Genomic DNA, 22,428 nt, shown 5'->3' on the forward strand with positions numbered 1-22,428 from the left:
TGCTTCTGCCCTCACTCTCTGGTTCTGCTCTGCTGCGGAAGACCACATGGCAAACATCCTCTTACAATGTGCCTTGAGTAAACCTGAAACACCCAGGTAGAAGCCTTGGTATACAGACAGATGTGTTTACTACTCCTGACTCGGGATCCTCTGGGTAAACACGGGCTTTTCTTCCCTGTGAACACAACAGCATCATGCTCCTCTGACAGATGTTCCCTAATCTGAATACAGACACAGGAACAAAGCTCCAGAGGACCAACTGCCCTGACCCTCCCAGGGCATCAGTAGCCACCACATGATCAGAATGATGATCAGAGCAGCAAGGATACTAATGAGGTGACTGTCTTTCTTTCATCTGGAAATAGTTCCTGTGAGTTATGCCCTCTTAAGAAACAGATTAAACACTTACATTCACAACACTCATCACATTTGCATAACAAATTCTTCCTAGGCAAACACAAACTGAACATGGAAAATAACATGAACCACAAGAAGGCAAAGGACTGCTGATTGGTGCAAACGTTGGAAGCCCCAAGGATAAAAAGAGCCCAACTGCAAGGAGTCCTCATATTGCACAAACTCACTCACCTGTGAACAGGATCCCACCCTCCACAGCTCACACCATGGCCCGCTCCTGCTGCTCCTCTTGCTGCAAGCCTACCTGCTGCAAGACCATCGGCTGGAAACCAGCCTCTGGGACCAGCTGTGGCAGCACATCCTGCCGTCCACCTAGAAGCTGTGGGTCCAGCTCTTGTGGGAAAACCAGCAGTGGGTCCAGCTGCTGCCAGCCACGCTGTCCCCCAGCTTGCTGTGAAACCACCTGCGGTAAGCCAGCCTGTGTGGTCAGCTGCTGCAGCACACCCTGCTGTGAGCCCAGCTGCTGTGAACCTTGCTGCTGCATCATTCCCTGCTGCCAGCCCTGCTGCTGTGTGTTCACCTGCTGCCCTCCTACTTGCTCTCAAACCACCTGCTGTAAGACCATCTGCTCCAAAAAAACCCATGTGACCCGCTGCTGCTGCAAACCCTGCTGCCAGCCCTGCTTCTGTGTGTGCAGCTGCTGCAAACCTTGCTGCTCGTGATCAACTCCCTAAAGACCAGCATCTATCTGCACAAACTCCTCTCAACCTATTTGCCTTACCTACATCAATTCTCTTCCTACCTGGGCTGAAGATCATCAAGATGTCACCAGATATTCTGTTTATTGTCCCCCATGTAAAAACTTGTGAATCACCTCCAGGGAGTGCAGACCACTCCACATCTGTCTTCTTCTTCCTTCATCCTTGTGCATCTTGTTCCTCCTGCATAGGTCCTTGTTGGCAAGGTGTGATCTTGGCTGAAATTCTGAATCCAATATCTTTACCTCTCCATCTAAAGCACATAGGAACGGGCTTCAGAATTTCATAGGTGTATGCAAATGCTTCTTTATCTTTGGAGTCACGATTTCTTTTGCCTTGTCATACTTCTATATGCTGGTTTCTCCTGTCATAGTCACCTTCAGTTGCCTCCCTAGGTACAACCAAATTCTGTGAATTTTTAATAAAAACTGGACCTCTATTCATTCCATGTTGTTTCTCTTTATTTGCCTGTGCTAAGAAACCCTGAAGTGAAATAGATGCTTAATAGATTTTTAAATGCACTCTATACCACAGATCCTAGAAGTTGTTCATCTTCCATAGTTGAAATGACATACAGATTGAAATGCAAGTCCCTACTTCCTTCTACCCCAGCCTCTGCAATACACCACTTCATTCTTTCCTATCTGAGTTAACCTATTTTATGTACTGCATATGGGTAGTGTTTGTCTTTCTGCACTTAGGTTTAGAGAAAGGCCTAAGTTTCTCCCATGTAAGCACACAGGGGAGGATTTCCTTCCCTTTTAATCTTGGACAGTATTCCATTGTAGATTGCCACCACATTCTCTAGATCCATTCCTTTACCAATGGATATTTATGTTGCTTCCACAGCTGGACTGTTTGTCCTAGTCCTTCCTTGAACATGAAAGTGCTGATAGCTCTTCATGTTTCTGATCCCAGTATTTCCTCTAAACATTCCATGGTGCTGGATCATATGGTATTTCCATGTCTGATTTTGTGGAGAAACTCCATTACTGATTTCCATGGCTCATGTAACCCTTGACATTCCCTCCAGGGAAGCAGTGTTCCAATTTCTCTCCATCCTTGACAAACCCTTCATTTACTCGGTACTTTCTAGAATAGCCAGACACAATAATCCAATACTGCAATGATCATGATTCTAAAATGATATGCCATTGTTTACTGACATCTCATCCAATCAGTATGAAAGGCTTGGTCTTGCCTAAGGAACTGGAATATTTAGGAAAATGTCCCTCCCCTATTCTCATATTCAGATGGGCACTGCCAACATCCAAACTTCTATGGTGGACTACTGTCACGAGCCATCTGTGGGCTGTGTGTGGACTATGTTGTGCATAAGTAGTCTCCTGAGGGGATAAGTCTGGCACCGGGGATTCCCTGGGACACTCCCCACAAGGATTGATGGCTTGGTGCAGGTAAACTTCCCCTCAAGCTCTGCCTCAGATCCCACATAGCACCTGAGATGGGTGTGACCTGCCAAGATGTCAATCAACCTGCATGCTGTAAGATATCACAAAGCAAGACTCTGCCCTTAAACCTTACCCCTGCCTTTGATGTACCCCCTTAAATAAACCACGGGAGCCATTTTGTCTTTGTCTAGTTCAAGAACCCATGAGGACTAGATCTATCAGGGGCTTTGTTTTATAAATATATTTCTGAGTGTTTGTGTTTTATTATTTGTTAATTATTTGAGATATTAAGATTTAGGGAAGCTTACTGCACAATCCAAAGCTCCTTCATTCTTTCCTACCTGTCCCCCACTATGGATCAGTATCTGCTTATCAAAGAAAACATTCAGCCTTTGAGTTTTGGGGATTGGCATATTTCACTTAGCATGATATTATCTAGTTCCATCCGTTTACATGCAAATGCCATAATTTCTTTCGTCTTTAAGTCTGAGTCATATTCCATTATGTGTATGTACCACATTTTCTTTATCCAGGCATCTGTTTAAGGACATCTAAGTTGGTTCCACAGTTTAGCTATTGTGAATTGAGCTGCTATACATTGATGTGACTATGTCACTGTAGTATGCCAATTTTAATTCCTTTGTGTATAAACTGAGGAGTGAGACAGCTGGGTCAAATGGTGGTTCCGTTCCAAGATTTCTGAGGAATCTCCATATTGGTTCCCCAAGCGGTTGAACCAATTTGCAGTCCCTCCAGCAATGTATGAGTGTACCTTTTGCCCCACATCCTTGCCAACACTTATTATTGCTTATAATCTTGATAATTGCCATTCTGACTGGAGTGAGATGAAATCTTAGAGAGGTTTTGATTTGCATTTCTCTAATGGCTAGAGATGATAAACATTTTTTCATGTTTGTTGATCAATTATATTTCTTCTTTTGGAAGTGTCTATTCAGTTCCTTGGCCCATTTATTGATTGGGTTATTTGGGTATTTTTGATGTTAAGTTTTCTTTATATATCCTGGAGATTGGTGCTCTATCTGAGATGTGCGTAGTAAAGATTTTCTCCCATTCTGTAGGCTCTCTCTTCATGTTATTGATTGTTTTCTTTGCTGAGAAGAACATTTTAGTTTAAATCCATCCCATTTGTTGATTCTTAATTTTAGAATTGGTGGTTTTCAATGTCATTAGAAAAGGTCACTTGATTTCTGTAAACTGGATTCTGTCCAAAGAATTTATTCAGACACATCTGAATGTCATGCTCTTATGAAAAGAATCTATAGAAAGGACAAGGAGGACTACATATAATGGGGAAATGCAAAGAGTTCTCCCTCCTATGCTGAGATTCTTCAAAAATACCCATCTGATGCCAGTATACCACCAGCAGACCAGAGAGCCCACCAAGGCAAGGAAAATACACAACAGAAAGACTATGCTGAAATGAAGAAAAGAAGTATCATTGTTCATGACATGCCTGTGCATGAAAATTTGTCCATCTCCCCCAAAATCTAACGTACACTATTAGAAATAACCAAGAAATACAGATATTTTTTAAAAACATACAAAATATGAATCACTTTCCATATTCCCTAAGCAGTAAAAAATTAAGCTTTAAATTTTAGCATACAGCATGTGTACACAATAAATTATCTAAGGAAAAAAATGTAGAGAAAAATGGATGAGATTGTACTAATAACAGAAGAAATCTTTCCATGTGGAATTATATGAACAACCCTAGACCTGGTTGTGTATCCACCATAAATGTTTACGGCCACAGGCTCAGTGCAAAAACATAGCAGCATGAGTTTGAGTAAATTCCAGTCTACAAACAAGCTGCATGACCATCTGGAGGACAATCAAGTACATGGTGTTTATTTCATTCAGTGGAAATTTTACAACACTTAGAATGAGTTTGCTACACATGACTGTGCTGATGAGTCTCACACTCATAACCCAAAGGCATCCAACATTACTGTTCTTTTGATGAACCAAAGAATGAAAAGAGCCCAAATTAACCTACAGAGTTACAAGTCAACCAAGTGATCAGCTCCCGTAGGAGATGCATGCGAGGGTAGGATTCGTAGGGAACGGGATTCAATTCTATTTCCTACCCGACAGCAGTAGAAGGAAGAATTCACATTAGAATAGTTCATTGAGAAAAAATAACTTGCCCTATTGTGGATGGAATGATAGACCTAAAAACATTCTCAGCATGTGTTTCTTGCAGATGAATCAGGTACCATCTCACCTAATCTAACTTCCCTCCTGAAATAGAAGAAGGCAAGAAAGCAAGGAACCAAGTGAGAAAGGAGGGGAAAAAAGAAGCAGAACCTGAAGCAGAAGGAAAGATGTAAAAAAAGAGAGAGAAATCATGACCCAAGACATTGTCTGTGCTGGTACCTAGGTTGGGAATAGAGTCATCTGCTCATCCTGGTTTGGCTGGGTTTGCAGGGCTTCCATGGCAGAAAGTCCCACAGGCTCATCCTGGGGAGCCCTCAGTACTGGATAAAATAGGACCTATGGCCACCCACACATCCATCCATACCTGTCTCATCCCCATGTGCAGCGTCTGCTTTTACCCTCACTTTCTGGTCCTGTTCTGCTATGGAAGACCACATGCCAACCATCCTCTTCCACACGTGGAAGACCTGGTACAGAGACAGAGGCCTCAACCAGCCTTGAGTCAGGATCCTCTGGATGAACACATGTGTTCTTCCTCACTGTGAATACAGCAGCATCATGCTCCTCCCATAGACACTTCCTAATCTGAACATAGACAAAGCAAAAATATTCTAGAACAACTGTGCTGACCCCCCAGGGAAGCAGGAGCCACCACATGACCAAAATGATGCTCAGAGCACCAAGGATGCTAGTGAAGTGACTGTCTTCCTTTCATCTGGAAACAGTTCTTGTGACTTACACGCTCTTAAGAAACAGATTAAACACGTTCACAACACTCATCACATTTGCATAGCAAATTTTTGTAGACAAACACAAGCCAAATACGGAAAATAACAATAACAACAAGAAGGAAATGGGCTGCTGATTGGTTCAAAATTTAGAGGCTCCTGGGATAAAAGAGCCTGATTTTCAAGTAGTCCTCATATTGTGCAAACTCACTTACCTGTGAACAGGATCCCACCCTCCACAGCTCACACCATGGCTCCCTCCTGCTGCTCCTCTTGCTGCAAGCCTACCTGCTGCAGGACCACCTGTTGCAAGACCACCTGCTGGAAACCAGCCTGTGGGAACACCTGCTGCAGCACATCCTGCTGTCCACCCAGCTGTTGTGGGTCTAGCTGCAGTGGTAAAACCAGCAGTGGGTCCAGCTGCTGCAAGCCCTGCTGTCCTCCAACTTCCTGTGAAACCACCTCCTGCAAGACCACTTGCTGCAAACCAGCCTGTGTGGTCAGCTGCTGCAGCACACCCTGCTGTAAGCCCAGCTGCTGTGAACCTTGCTGCTGCCCCAATTATTGCATCATTCCCTGCTGCCAGCCCTGCTGTCCCCCAACTTGCTGTGAAACCACCTGCTGCAAGACCACCTGCTGCAAACCAACCTGTGTGGTCAGCTGCTGCAGCACACCCTGCTGTGCGCCTTGCTGCTGCCCCAGCTGCTGCATCATCCCCTGCTGCCAGCCCTGCTGCCCTCCTTCTTGCTCTAGAACCACCTGCTGCAAGACCACCCGCTCCAAAAAATCTCATGTGATCCGCTGCTGCAGCAAACCCTGCTGTCAGCCCTGCTGCTGTGTGTGCAGCTGCTGCCGTCCTTGCTGCCCGTGATCAACTCCCCAAACACCAGTGTCTAAAAACTCCTCTCAACCTGTTGCCTTACTTGCACCAATTCTCCTCCTACCTTGGCTTAAAACCATCACAGTGTCATCAGAAATTATGTTCATCATCCCTCATGTAAGACCTTGTGAATCACCTTGAAAGAGTGCAGACCACCCCACTCTCATCTTGTTCCGTACACCTTGTGAACTTGGACCATCTTCATAGGTCCTTGTTGGGGACTTATGATCTTGGTTGGAATTCTGGAGCCAAAATTTTTATCTCACTATGTAAAGAAAATAGGACACTTCTTTAGAAGAATTTCATAGCTGTATAAAACAGTTCCTTCATCTTTATAGTCATGATTTCTTTTGTATTTTCTTCCATAATTCTGTATGTTACTTTCTTCTATCATAGTCACCTTCAGTTGCCTGCCTAAGTACTGCCAAAAATTTCATAGATTCTTAATAAAAACTGGACCTTTATTCATTCCATATTATCTATCTTTTTTATTTGTTCTAATTAGTTATACATGACAGTAAAATGCATTTTGACTCATACATATATGGAGTATAACTTCTCATTCTTCTGATTGTACATGGTATAGAATCACACTGTCATGTAATCATATATATATATATATATATATATATATATATATATGATAATAATATTTGATTCATTCTACTATCCTTCCTACCCCATCCCTCTCCCCTCCCTTCACTGCCCTCTACCTAATCCATTCTTCCCTAACGTCTCCCTTATTGTGAAATAGCATCCACATACCAGAGCAAACATTTGGCCTTTGGTGCTTGGAGATTGGCTTATTTCACTAGCATAATATTCTTCAGCTCTATGCATTTACCTTCAAATGCCATAATTTCATTCTTCTTTAATAGGTAATATTCCATTGTGTATATATACCACATTTTCTTTATCCACTCAGAAAACTTGGAATGGAACCACCATTTTTCCCAGCTATCCCACTCCTCAGTTTCTACCCAAAGGACTTAAAATCAGCATATTACAGTGACACAGCCAAATAATGGTTATAGCAGCTCAATTCACAATAGCTAAACTATGGAACCAATCTAGATACCCTTCAACATATTATCTCTTTTTATTTGCCTGTGCTATAAGACCCTGAGGTGAAAATCAAGGGCTACATAGATTTTTAAGTGCAAATTCATTGTCATTGTATCCTACTCTGTACCAAAGATCCCTAGAAGTTATTCATCTTCCATAATGGAAATGGCATATCTATTTTTATATGCAAGTCCCACTTTGATCTCCCTGGAAACCACCACTCTGTTCTTTTCTTATCTGAGTTGATTTATTTTACATACTGCCCATATAGGTGGAACCCTGTAGAATTTGTCCTTCTGTACTTGGTTTAATTCATTGGGAGAGAAGCCTTGGCCCATGCACATAGGGGAGAATTTCCCTCTTTTTTAAAATTTTTAATATTTATTTTTCAGTTTTCGGTGGACACAACATCTTTGTTTGTATGTGGTGCTGAGGATCGAACCCGAGCCGCACGCATGCCAGGCGAGCGCGCTACCACTTGAGCCACATCCCTAGCCCAATTTCCCTCTTTTTTAAGCCTGAACAGCATTCTAGTGTAGGATTTTTCCATATTCTTTTGACCCATTCCTCCATCAATAGACATTTGGGTTGTTTCCAAGCTAGGCTTTTGTTCCTAGCGCTCCCTTGAACATGATAATGCTAATGTATCTAGAAGCTTCTGATCTCATTCTTTCCCCTAAATACCCAGTGGTATGGTTGCTGGATTAGACAGAACATCTGTGTCTGTGTGAGAAAGCTATATAACAATTTCTATGGCTCCTGCATCATTAAATATCCCCTCCAGTATAGCAGGGTTTGAATTTCTCCACATCCTTGTAAATGTTTCTCCTCCTCCTCCTCTTCCTCCTCCTCCTTCTCCTCCTTCTTCATCTTCTCCTCCTCCTTCTCCTCCCTCTTTATGGCCTCACATGCCACCTCTCTTTAACTTTCTCCCCTTTGGATATTCCCTCTTTGTGGGGAGCCATTCTGACACGTGATTGGGTGACTCCCGTTAAGGGCCTGAGGCACTCTGGCTGTGTCGGAGTTATCCCGACCCTTTCCTGATGAGAGAGCCCATCCGTGTGGGGGTGTGCGTAACCACTGACCCTGGAGACCCAATCACTGACCCTGACCTTGGAGTACAGCCCCCCCTCAACCTTCATTGGATGGAATTCTCCCCTGAATCTCTTGTCCCCCCAAATAAAAGGCTACTCCCCGGTGTGTTCGCTCTCTCTCTCTCCTGCTAGCCCAGAGTAATCCTCGCTGCCCTGCTGGGCGGCTTGAGGCGGGGACCAGGGAGGCGAGCCGTCTCGGACCTAGCAATATAAAATAAGGTACTGTCTGTGTGTTTTATTTTGATCTCTTCTAACTAACTTAATGCCAGAACCTCATTAATGAAACCACTGCGCAGGCCGCGTGGTAGAATTGGCGCCCAACGTGGGGCATTCTGAATTAGTTAGATTGAGTGGGAGCGCGCGCTAAAAAGATTAAGGGAAAGAATAAAAAGGAAGATAAGGAAAAGAAATAAAGAGAAAATAAAGGAAAGTAAGGAATAAAGAATAAAGAAAAGGAAGAGGTAACATTTGGGTCACAAAAGTAATAAAGAGGATAAGGAAAATAAGAAATAAGATAAGAGAAAGGAAGAAGTGACATTTGGGTCACAAAAGTACCGGGAGATATTGAAGGAAAGAGATATTAAATTACTTAAAATGGGAAATTCTACTTCTTCGGATAAGGAAATGTATCTAACTATTTTAGACAGTATAATTAATCAGAAAGGAAAACAGATAAAGAAAACTCACTTATTGCAATTCTTAAAGATTGTAGGTGAATATTGTCCTTGGTTTTGTGACCAAGAGTCTCCAAATTTACTTACTTGGGAGAAATTAGGAAGAAAGTTACAGAGAGTTTGTCTTTCTACTGAAATACCTGGAGGTATAGAGAATATACAGAAAACTTGGACAGCCCTAGAAGTCTGTCTCTTTGAATACATGGACCAGAGTCCCTGGCCGCCAGAAGACCTTCTGAAAGGTATTCAAAGAGCCATTAGGTCTATTCAAATGGAAAATCAGCCTGAAGCTAAATTAATTTCCTTTCCTTTGAGCCATTTTAAAACAAAAGCGCTAAGAGCTAAAACAAAGGTTAGAATTGTGCAAGCTAGCCCGCAGACAGATTGTACAGAACAGCATGATAAAGAAGAAGCATCTCTAATCTTGGAGAGCCCTCCAGGAGTGGTAAACAATCTTCCTGGAGAGGAAAATACAGAGGAAACTCCTAGAGGGGCTCAGGTTTCTTCTCAACCACGTGAGTTAGAAACCCAAATTCCAAATAGTGATAGTACAGAGTCTAATAGCAGCTCACAGTCTGAGGAAGAAGAATTAGACATAAAAACTCAGGACTTAGAGAGAAATTTTAATAGACTGCATTTAGCACCACCTGCCCAAGCTTTTAAAATTCGGCCGGTACCTGCTAGAAGGACCAAATTTAACAGGTGTGCTGAATTAAAGATGACTTTTCTTACCCCAGTTCAGCAAGGTATTAGGAAGACTCAAGAAATGGGAGAGGATACTACTGGTTTTCACCTCTTTCCAGTTTTTGAGCAAACTAATGAACAAGATCAGAGAGTTAGAGTTCATGCTGTAATCCCTTTTAAAACTATCAAGGAATTGAAAAATGCATGTGAAACGTACGGCCCAAATTCGCCTTTTGTTCAGAGTCTGATAGAAAATATTTGCTCACAACCCCTTCCCCCTAGTGATTGGATTTTTTTAGCCAGATCTTGCCTGAGCGGGGGAGATTACTTGCTTTGGAAAACTTACTGGACTGATTTTTGTAATGAACAAGCAGAAAGGAACAGGAGACAGGGCATAGAAACGCCAGTAACGATGTTTTTAGGGACTGAAGATTTTGCTGATTTAGAAAGACAGTTAAATTATGATTTTGTAGTGTACAATCAAATAACTGATTGTGCAAAACGTGCCTGGAGGCAAATTGTCCCCAAGGACCAGTCCAATTTAGTTCTTACCAAAATCAGACAAGGTGCCAGTGAGACTTATTCAGATTTCGTAGCCCGACTGTATCAGGCTGCGAACAAGTCCATCGGGGACCCAGGAGCTAGCGAATTTATAGTTAGGCAATTGGCTTTTGAGAACGCAAATAAAATCTGTCAAGATGTTCTCCGACCCATTGCGGAGAATTCAGATGGCGCGGGCTGGGATCAGCCCGCTTTCTCACCGCCGCCGCCGCCGGCATTTCCTCCTGGCGGGAGCCCGGGAATTCCAAGAACGGTCGCACAGTGTGACGTCATCGCGCCGGCCATGGGGGCCGCCATCTTTAGATTTACCGGAGCAAAACAAACAGTTTCCATGCCGACCATGGGGGCCGCCATCTTTAATTTTACCGGAGCGGAACCACAGTTTCCGTACAAACCCCTAATGATTTTCAAGGCTTCTAAGAGAGATATTTCAGCCTATGGGATCATTACAGCCAGGACTTCCCTCCCCCACAGCCATTCCTTTAGATTATAGCTTAATGGTAATAGATTTAAAAGACTGTTTTTTCTATATAAGGTTACATCCTAAAGATTGTGAAAAATTTGCTTTCACTGTCCCAGCAGTTAATTTTAAGGAACCTGTTAAAAGATACTGCTGGAAAGTTCTTCCTCAGGGAATGCGTAATAGTCCTACACTGTGTCAAAAATATGTTGATCAGGCAATAGATCCCATTAGAAATAACTTCCCTGATGCATATATTATTCATTTTATGAATGATATACTATTGGCTCATATTAATCCAGAAGTACTTTCAGAAATTTTTACTCAGTTAGAGACCTCACTTACTGCAATGGGTTTATGTATAGCTCCTCAAAAAATTCAAAAGGTATCTCCTTTTCAATATCTAGGTCAGATAATTCAAGGAAGTACAATCCGTCCTCAAAATCTTCAGATAAGAGTTAAGGAGTTACGTACCCTGAATGATTTTCAAAAATTATTAGGAGATATTAACTGGCTAAGACCATCCTTAAAGTTAACTACTTCTGAGTTAAGTCCTTTATTCCAGATATTACAAGGAAATCCTTCTCCAACCTCTCCACGTCAACTAACTTTGGAGGCCAAGGCAGCCTTAAGGAAAGTGGAAATTGCAATTAAAAATGCACAGCTTACTAGAATAGATCCTAAAGAAATAATGTATTTATTAATATTTCCAACTGAGCATACCCCAACAGGAGCCATATGGCAAAGATTAGGATTATAGAATGGATTTATTTATCCCATACCCCTCAAAAAACATTAATTCCTTTTCATGATTCTATAGCTCAATTAGTAATTAAGGGTAGAACTAGGATTTTACAATTAATTGGATCTGAGCCTGATATCATAATTATTCCATTTTCTGTTCAACAGACTAATTGGCTTTTTCAAACCTCTAGCTCATGGCAGATAGCTTTTGCAGATTTTCCTGGGCAGATAGATAGCCATTATCCTCGTGATAAGATTGTACAATTTGCATCATTAACATCACTTATTTTTCCAAAGATTGTACATTCTCATCCAATAGAGGGAGCTTTATCGGTGTTCACAGATGGTTCCAGCTCTGGTAAGGCAGGTTTCTTCAGCCGTGTTCACACAGAGGTAATACAAACTTCTTATACTTCAGCTCAAAGGGCAGAGCTCCAAGCTCTGATTTGTGCCTTAGATTATTTTTCAAATGAGCCTATTAATATCTATTCTGACAGCTTATATGCAGTCAGAATTACCAAAAATATTGAAACCTCAGTTATTGGGTTTACTTCATCACAGGAGTTATTTGAATTATTTCATAATTTACAAAAGACAGTGCTAATGAGGAAGTACGCATGTTTTATTGGACACATCCGAGCACATACTAGCCTTCCCGGATCTTTAATTGCAGGTAATGACAAAATTGATAAATTAGTAGCTTTTTGTCAACAGATGTCTTCATATGACTGTGCCCTAGCTTCCCATTCCTTGCATCATCAAAATGCTTCTAGCTTACGTAAAAAATTTAGTATTACCAGAGAACAAGCTCGTCAGATTGTAAGCCAATGCCCTAAGTGTGTTATTCACACTCCATCTCTGCCATCAGGGGTAAATCCCCGTGGATTAAAACCAAATCAGATATGGCAAATGGATGTAACTCATATTCCTCAATTTGGTAAGCAATGTTATGTGCATGTCATAGTGGACACTTATTCTAGATTTATTTTTGCCACAGCACGTACTAAGGAAAATACTCAACATGTAATTTCTCATTGCTTAGCAGCCTTTTCCGTTTTAGGGTGTCCTATGCAGATTAAAACAGATAATGCTCCAGCTTATGTAAGCTCTGCTTTTCAACAATTTTGCCAAGAGTTTCAAATTAATCATAAAACAGGAATTCCTTATAACCCCCAAGGTCAAGCCATTGTAGAACGAGCTCATTTATCTATTAAGCTTCAATTACAAAAATTGAAAAGGGGAGATAAGATAATGACTCCCCAAAATAGCCTTAATCATGCCTTGTTTGTTTTAAATTTTTTAAACTGTGACACAGAAGGTCACACAGCTGCTGAGAGACAAATGTCTCCCTCAGTGACAGGCCCATTAGGCAGAGTTCTGTGGAAAGATTTACAGACTGGTCAATGGAAGGGCCCAGATCCGGTAATATCATGGGGCCGAGGGCATGCTTGTATTTTTCCAGAAGGTGCTTTTCGTCCTATCTGGGTGCCTGAACGTGCTATCAGACATGGAGGAGATAGAACCCAGACTCAAGCGACTGAGGATCGACCCAGAGGAGCCACAACCCAGAAGGAGGAGATATCGGAAAAGGATGAAGAAAGACCAAATTGAACCAGCCGAGAAGCTGATTTCGTGAAAAGATGTGAAGAAGCTGACAACCCAGGCTTCCCAAATACTTCGACGCCTAGGAAAGAACAGGACCCCAGTCTTGATGGTAGCGACAATAATTGCCCTACTGGGCTGTCAGGTAAAAGGGAATCAAGTAGACACTTATTGGACATATTTCCCAGATCCACCCCTGGTACACCCAGCTGTGTGGACTGGAGAATCTATTCCAGTATTTACTAATGACTCATTCATGATGGGAGGATTTACAGATACTCATATTACTCCCAATCATGTGACTAGATTTAATTATTCTGGCTACAGTGCCCAATTGCCTTTATGTTGGTCACATGATAAACATGCTGGCTGTCTGAAAGTATCATTTGAAGAAAAGACAGCAATTGGTAAACCTAGACTGACAAATAATTCTATTTATGGAGACTTAAAACCTAATACTAGATCAGTAATTAAGATGGGACTTTCCCATAACAAGCCAGTCATTTCTGCAAAACCTCCACCGGTACCCCACTGTCCAAATAGTTCTATAATTGAAATTGGCACCTTTCCTAAATGGATGGATTGTGTAAATACCTTTCCTGTACAACATAAGGTGTCTAAAGCTAGTGGGTATATTTTAGACTGGTCTCCAAAAATTGATAAGAGACAATTACGAAGAGATTCTGCTATGACACCTGCAGGATTTGTTAGTAATATTTTGACTTATAGTGAAGGAGGTGTTCAAAAAGATATTTGGCGTTTAATTGCTGCCTCAGAATATTTACATTTTTCAGACAAACCTTTACCAAAATTTGTTGGCAAGAACTGTAAAGAGGGATCTTGCTATGGCTTAAGAGCCTGTGTCCAATCTCCTTATGTTTTAATTATTGGAAATGTAAAAGTTAAATGGATAGATGACAGATATTTTATTACTTGTAATAAGTGCAACCTAACTAATTGTATTTCTAGGTATAATGGAGAAAAAGGAGTGCTAATACTTCATCAGCCCTCTTTTGTTTTATTACCTGCTAATATTTCAGAGCCATGGTATGCTGATGCTGGTTTACAAGTCTTGCAGCAAATTCATGCCCAGCTAACAAGACCTAAACATGCTATTGGAGTCATAATTGTTGATGTCTTAGCACTGGTCTCATTTATTGCCTCAACTGTCTCTGCATCTCTGACATTGTCTCAGAATATTCAGCATGCAAAATTTCTTAATAATTTAGCTCAAAATACTTCCAAGGCTCTGCGTAATCAAGTAAATATTGATGAAAGGATTGAGACTAAGTTAAACGCCTTAGAGGCGACTGTTATAAACATTGGTAATGAACTTTCAGCCTTAAAATTTAAGGAAAGGCTTAAATGCCATGCTAATTATAAGTATGTATGTGTTACAGCTGCCAAGTACAATGCTTCTCTCTGGGATTGGGAGAAGGTTAAAAACCATTTATTAGGCTTTTGGCAAAATAGTAATAATAGCTTGGATATTCTGGAACTTCATCACCATATCCAAGACATTCAAAATAATAGAGCTGATTTTTCAGATCCTTCTTCTTTGGCTAACCAAATATTGAAGGAGTTAAATGGATTCAACCCTGGAAATATTCTTAAACACTCCGCTTGGTACCTTATTGGATTATTCTCCTTGCTGTTAATTCTCTTTTATATTGTAACTATAGGATGGCGAGTCTTCCAATCAAGAATCCAGGGACTCCAGAGAGTGAACCGGCGCCTCATTGTTAAGAAAAGAAAGGGGGAATATGTGGGGAGCCATTCTGACACGTGATTGGGTGACTCCCGTTAAGGGCCTGAGGCACTCTGGCTGTGTCGGAGTTATCCCGACCCTTTCCTGATGAGAGAGCCCATCCGTGTGGGGGTGTGCGTAACCACTGACCCTGGAGACCCAATCACTGACCCTGACCTTGGAGTACAGCCCCCCCCTCAACCTTCATTGGATGGAATTCTCCCTGAATCTCTTGTCCCCCCAAATAAAAGGCTACTCCCCGGCGTGTTCGCTCTCTCTCTCTCCTGCTAGCCCAGAGTAATCCTCGCTGCCCTGCTGGGCGGCTTGTGGCGGGGACCAAGGAAACGAGCCGTCTCGGACCTAGCAATATAAAATAAGGTACTGTCTGTGTGTTTTATTTTGATCTCTTCTAACTAACTTAATGCCAGAACCTCATTAATGAAACCACTGCGCAGGCCGCGTGGTAGACCTCTTCCTTTTGACTTCATAGTTCTTCACTCTTAATGAACTGTATTTTTAAGATCCTTTTCATCTGTTTAGTTTATCCCTTTGGGGAATGGAATAAGGTGGATCAGAGGAATGTATATCATCATAGCAGCTCCTTAAGAGTGAATCAAAACAGCAACGCAGCCTGAAAAACTGAGTCTACTAAGCAGAGAAGAGTCAAGGACTCTTTCCCTTCAAACAGGCAATCAGAGCTGTGGGAAAAGGAGCCTGGCTAATAATGGGGTGGTTGGGAAACTGAGACCAATTAAATTCACACCAAATCTGGTGACCCCTGAGTCACTCCTTTCAAACCTTAAAAAGGCTGGAGAAAGGCTGACACATCCTACTCTCCTCTCCACATGGTCTGAGGCTACCAAAAGGAGGGATGCATCAGAACCAGCAGGGCAAGAAGGGAGTGAAAATCTGCATACATACTCTCCTAACAAGTTGGATCACTGTGGGTCAGACTTGAGAAAAAAAACAAACTGTACAGTGTCTGAAACTTAGAAAGAACCGACTTTATTAAAAAAAAAAAAAACAAAACCTCACAAAACAAAAAAAAGGAATAAATAAATAAATAGTCTCTCAGAAGATGGAGGGAGTGGAAATAGGCAATATGTCTTGACTTTTTCACAATCCAGAATCAAAGAACTGAGAGATTACCTGACCAGAAAACCAAAAATAGTCTAAAAGCAATTTTACTTTTCTTATTACCTAATTTCTCAACTTGTGGAAAAAAAAAGTTCACTTCCATTTGCCAATCAGATCAGTGGACTGCAGAAGAATATGCTCAATAAATTTTTTAAGGTTTATTAGTATATGGCTTGGTTGCCAAGGAATTATAGTCATAGGATTGGTACCACCTCTCAATGTGGTGCTAAAGCCTTAACATAGTACCATGGTCAAACTGAGTAAAAATATTGACAAGATTCTCACCTAATCCAGGACACATAATATAGTAAAGGGAAAGCAGTTTACCCAAAGCCCTTTATATAAATGTAGAAGCAATAGTAATACAAGCAGGTGGGTAGAAATACTAACAATACAGGAGAGCATGTTACTTCAAATAGCTCAGAACATGAGAAAAATTGACCCCATTGACACCTCAGCAGAGGAAGATCAGAAAAAGAATTTAGAACAATGATAGTTGCAATGTTTAATGAACTAAAAGTACATCTAAGGAATGAAGTAAGAGAAAAGTAGTAAGTGGCAGATCATTTCAATAAAGAGATAGAGATAATGAAAGAAAAATAAACATATAGAAACACTGAAAATGAAAAACTCAATAAATCAAATTGAAAATACAGCCTGACATGGTGGCACACACCTGTCATCCTAGAATTTGGGAGGCTGAGGCAGAAGAATCACAAATTCAAAGCTAGATTCTGCAAATAAGCAAGGCTCTAAGCAGCTTAGCAAAACCCTGTCTTTTTTTTTTATTGGTTGTTCAAAACATTACAAAGCTCTTGACATATCATATTTCATACATTAGATTCAAGTGGGTTATGAACTCCCATTTTTACCCCAAATACAGATTGCAGAATCACATCGGTTACACATCCACATTTTTACATAATGCCATACTAGTAACTGTTGTATTCTGCTACCTTTCCTATCCTCTACTATCCCCCCTCCCCTCCCCTCCCATCTTCTCTCTCTACCCCATCTACTGTAATTCATTTCTCTCCTTGTTTTTTTCCCATTCCCCTCACAACCTCTTATATGTAATTTTGTATAACAATGAGGGTCTCCTTCCATTTCCATGCAATTTCCCTTTTCTCTCCCTTTCCCTCCCACCTCATGTCTCTGTTTAATGTTAATCTTTTCCTCCTGCTCTTCCTCCCTGCTCTGTTCTTAGTTGCTCTCATTATATCAAAGAAGACATTTGGCATTTGTTTTTTAGGGATTGGCTAGCTTCACTTAGCATTCCCAAAACTTAGGAATAAGGTGAAAATCCAAATAAAGGAGACATTATAACCCAATAGACAAGATCAAAACATATCCTCATCAAGGAACATTATACTTAAAAATGAATATACAGAAGAAGGATAGAATTTTAAAAGCAGCAATAGAAAAAGAGCAGTTTATACTTTAAGATAAGCTTCTTCTAAGCTCACAGCCCAGGATCCAAAAGTCAAGAGGGCTTAGATTAATATTTACCAGGTTCTGAAGATAATGGTTGCTAAATAAGATTGCTACATTCAGAAAAAGCTATTCTTCAGCATTAAAGATGAAATTAAAAACCTTCCATGAAAAGAAGAAACTAATAGAATTTATAACTAGTAAACCAGCACTACAGAACACACATAATGATGCATTATAAGCAGCAATGATGAACTAGAAATACCAGAGCCAGGAAATGGATGAATCTCACTAGGAGAATACTCAGTAAAGGAGAATCAAGATTGAAGCAAATTCATAATAAATTAATATGTCAGGAAATAAAAATCATCTCTATATTATAACATTGAATGTAAGTAGTCTCAGCTCTCCAATCAGAAGACATAGATTGGTAGAACAGATTAAAACCCAAGACCCAACCATTTTTTGCTTACAAGACACTCACCTTACAGTCATAGACATCCATAAGCTGAAGGTGAAAATATGGAAAAAGATATAGCAAGCAAGTGGAGAATGAAAGCAAGCAGAAGTAGCTATGCTCATATCTGGCAACGTAGATTTCAAACTGAAATTAATCTGAAGAGAAAAAGAAGGACACTTCTTACTGGTTAAGAGAATCATCCAACATGATATAAGAATTGTAAATATTTATGACCCAAATATCAGTGCACCCCTACTCAAATGACCCCTCTACAATAATAGTGGATGATTTCAACACAATTCTCTCACCAATAGATAGGTCATACAGACATAAACCAAGGAAAGAATCTTCAGAATTTAGGCATACTGTTAATCAAATGGACCTAATGAACAACTTCATCCATCAGCAACCACACTGACTTTCTTCTTACCCACACATGGAATTCACTTCTAAAATTGAGCATATTTTAGGACAAAAAGTAAACTGAGATAATTTCTTCCATACTGTCAGGTCATACTGAAGTGAAATTAGAAATCAATAGCAAAGTATAAAACATAAACCATTTTAACACATGGTGATTAACTGAGGAACTTTTGAAACAGTTATATGTCAAAGAATAAATTCAGAGAGAAATCAAACAGTTCTTAGGAACAAATGAGAACAGTATTAAAACATTTCAAAATTTCTGGGATTGTATGAAGGCAGATCTAAGGGGAAAGTTTATAGCATTGAGTGCTTACATTTAAAAAAAAAGAGAGAGAGAGATCCCAGAATCTAATGTTACATCTCCAGACACTAGAAAAGCACAAATAAACAAATTCTAAAACCTATAAAAGACAGCAAATAATATAGATGAGAAATAAAATTGATAATTTAAAAAAATTACAAAGATCACTGCATCAAAGAATTAATTTTCTAAAAGGTAAATAAAATTGATACAATCTTAACCAAACTCACCAAAAGAAAGAGAAGAACTAAATCAACAAAATGAGAGATGAGAAGGAGTTATTACCACAGATATTTCTGTAGTACAGATGTTCATTAGGACCTATTTTGAAAATAATACTTCGATAAGCTGGAAAAGATGTAAAATGTTAACATGTTTAGACACATATGATCTACCCAAATTTAACTAAGGATATAGAAAACCTAAGAAGGCCAATATTGAGCATTAAGATTGAAGCAGCAATTCAAAGCCTTTCAACAAAGAATAGTCCAGGAACAGATCAATTCACAACTGAGTTTAAAGGACTTTAAAGGACAAGGAGGACCACATGTAATGGGGAAATGTTGAGAGCTCTCCTTTCTATACTGAGATTGTACAAAAGTACCCATCTGCTACACAATTGTACTAGATGGTCTACCGCTGGGCCAAGGCAAGAAAAATGGAAAATAGAAAGACTATGCTAAAGTGAGCCAAACGAATGTCCTTTTTCATGACATGACTGTCTGACCATTTGCCCATCCCCTAAAAAACCTACAATGTGGTACTAGAAATCATCAGAGTGTTCGAATATAAGGAACACATAAGAAATTAGAACATTGTCAATACTAATGATGCAGTGAAAATTTAAGCTTTGAATTGGAACATGAAATGTGTATACATAATAATATATCTAAGGAGAAATCCAGTGAAATGTGGAGAAGGCCTCCACAAAGAGGGGAATAAATCTTTCCACTTGGGAATTCTATAAACAATCCTATACTTAGTTGTGTATCCACCAGAAATGTTTATACATGTGAGCCCAGACTCTGCAAAATCACTTATAGCAGCACAAATTTGAGTAGTCCCAAGCTACAAACAAGCTACATGTTCATCTAGAGGACAACAAACAAGCAAATTGTGTCAAGTTCTTCAGTGTAAATATTACACACTGAGAATGAACAACCTGAAGAGGACCATATAATGAGTGGCACACTCCTAATATAGAGACCTAACTACTCTATTCTTTTGATGATCCTAAAATGGAGAAAAACAAAAATTGACCGAGATTATAAGTCAACAGAATGATTAGCTAGATCCCTTTGGGGATGAGTGAGAGGGTGTGGTTTGTAGGCAATGGGTTCATTTCTATTTCCTAACCTGGTGATAGCAGCAGGGAATACATTCACTTTAGAATACATTACCAACCTGGAAAGTCATAAGTTGTTTCCTCTGGAATAGAATGGGAGATCTAAATATATTTTCAAATGCATTAGTCCTCGTAGATAAATCAGGTACCATATCACCTAATCTTTATTCCCTCATGAAATTGATTAGAAGGCAAAAAAGCAGCACAGGAAATGAGAAAAGAGGGGAGAAAAAGAGACAAGAGACATGGATAAAAGGAAAGAGGGAAAGACAGAGGAAAGTCCTGACCTAGGATCACAGAGTCCACTGGTGCCCAGATGAGAAACAGATTCACCTGAACATCCTGGTTTTCCTAGGTCTGCAAAGCTCATGTGGAAGAAAGTCCCACAGGGTCATCCTGGGGAGCCCTCAGTAATGATAAAATAGGACCAATGGCCACCCACACATCCATCCATACCTGTCTCATCCCCATGTGCAGCTTCTGCTTTTACCCTCACTTTCTGGTCCTGTTCTGCTATGGAAGACCACATGCCAACCATCCTCTTCCACACGTGGAAGACCTGGTACAGAGACAGAGGCCTCAACCAGCCTTGAGTCAGGATCCTCTGGATGAACACATGTGTTCTTCCTCACTGTGAATACAGCAGCATCATGCTCCTCCCATAGACACTTCCTAATCTGAACATAGACAAAGCAAAAATATTCTAGAACAACTGTGCTGACCCCCCAGGGAAGCAGGAGCCACCACATGACCAAAATGATGCTCAGAGCACCAAGGATGCTAATGAAGTGACTGTCTTCCTTTCATCTGGAAACAGTTCTTATGACTTACACGCTCTTAAGAAACAGATTAAACACGTTCACAACACTCATCACATTTGCATAGCAAATTTTTGTAGACAAACACAAGCCAACTATGGAAAATAACAATAACAACAAGAAGGAAATGGGCTGCTGATTGGTTCAAAATTTAGAGGCTCCTGGGATAAAAGAGCCTGATTTTCAAGTAGTCCTCATATTGTGCAAACTCACTTACCTGTGAACAGGATCCCACCCTCCACAGCTCACACCATGGCTCCCTCCTGCTGCTCCTCTTGTTGCAAGCCTACCTGCTGCAGGACCACCTGTTGCAAGACCACCTGCTGGAAACCAGCCTGTGTCACCAGCTTCTGCAGCACATCCTGCTGTCCACCCAGCTGCTGTGGGTCCAGCTGCTGTAAAAAAAACAGCTGTCTGTCCACCTGCTGCCAGCCATGCTCTCCCCAAACTTGCTGTGAAACCACCTGCTGCAAGACCACCTGCTGCAAACCAACCTGTGTGGTCAGCTGCTGCAGCACACCCTGCTGCATCTTTCCCTGCTGCCAGCCCTGCGGCCCTCCTACTTGCTCTCAAACCACCTGCTTCAGGACCAACTGCTCCAAAAAAACCCACGTGACCCGCTGCTGTAGTACACCCTGCTGCCAGCCCTTCTGCTGTGTGTCCAGCTTCTGTCAGCCTTGCTGCCCATGATCAACTCCTCAAAGTTTGCCTGCATAAACTCTTCATAACCTGCAGGAAGTTTCTTTTAACCTTCACTGAAAACTATCATACTGGCACCAGAAATTCTATTCACTGGCTCCAACATAAGACCCTGTGAATGACCTTGAGAGAATGCAGACTCTTTAATCTCTTCCTCTCCTTCCTTATGCCTTGTGTATCTTGACCCTACTTCAGGATCCTTGATGGAAAAGTGTGATCTTGGCTAAAATTGTAAAACCAAGAACTTTACCTCTCCATCTAAGAAACACAGGAACGCACATATTCAGAATTCCACAGCTGTGTACCACTGTCCCTTTACCTTACAGTTATCATTTCTTTGGTATTCTTCTCCGGATTCCTGTATACTATGTTCTCCTGTCATTGTCACCTTTAGATGCCTCCCTGGGTACAACCATCCTTCAGAAATTCTTAATAAATACTAAATATTCATTCCATTATGTCTGTCTTTATTTTCCGACACTAAGAACCCCTGATGTGAGAATCACATGCTTAATAGATTTTTAACTGAAAGATAAGTTGTCACTATATCCAATCTGTACCACAGATCCCTAGAAGTTGCTCATCTTGCATAATCGAAATGGCATATTTATTGACAGGCATCTTCCTACTTCCACCGACTCCAGCCTCTGGAATCCACTACCCCTTTTTTTTTCTTATCTAAGTTGACCTATGTTACATTCCTCATATAGGTAGGTCATGTTGTTTGTCCTTCTATATTTGGTCTAGTTCATTGAAGGGAGAGAGAGCTAAAGTTCATCCACATTAGTACATGAGGAATGATTTCCTTCTCTTTTAAGCCTGAATATTATTCCAGTGTGTGTTTCTGCCATACTTTCTTTTCCATTT

At 40.7% G+C, this 22,428-nt stretch overlaps 1 protein-coding gene across 1 annotated transcript; it reads left to right on the top strand.

Moving 5' to 3' along the window:
- Positions 1-5,140: 5,140 nt before the first annotated feature.
- LOC308636342 (uncharacterized protein) lies at positions 5,141-21,552 on the top strand (the record flags this gene model as incomplete). Its single annotated transcript, XM_081271757.1, has 4 exons — positions 5,141-5,175; positions 5,676-5,813; positions 5,968-6,271; positions 21,148-21,552. The coding sequence occupies 4 exons, from the start codon at positions 5,141-5,143 to the stop codon at positions 21,550-21,552; spliced, it is 882 nt and encodes a 293-aa protein (XP_081127883.1).
- Between the last annotated feature and the right edge of the window lie 876 nt (positions 21,553-22,428).

This window comes from Spermophilus citellus, assembly GCF_964194105.1.
Source record: "Spermophilus citellus genome assembly, chromosome: 17".
Taxonomy (NCBI): domain Eukaryota; kingdom Metazoa; phylum Chordata; class Mammalia; order Rodentia; family Sciuridae; genus Spermophilus; species Spermophilus citellus.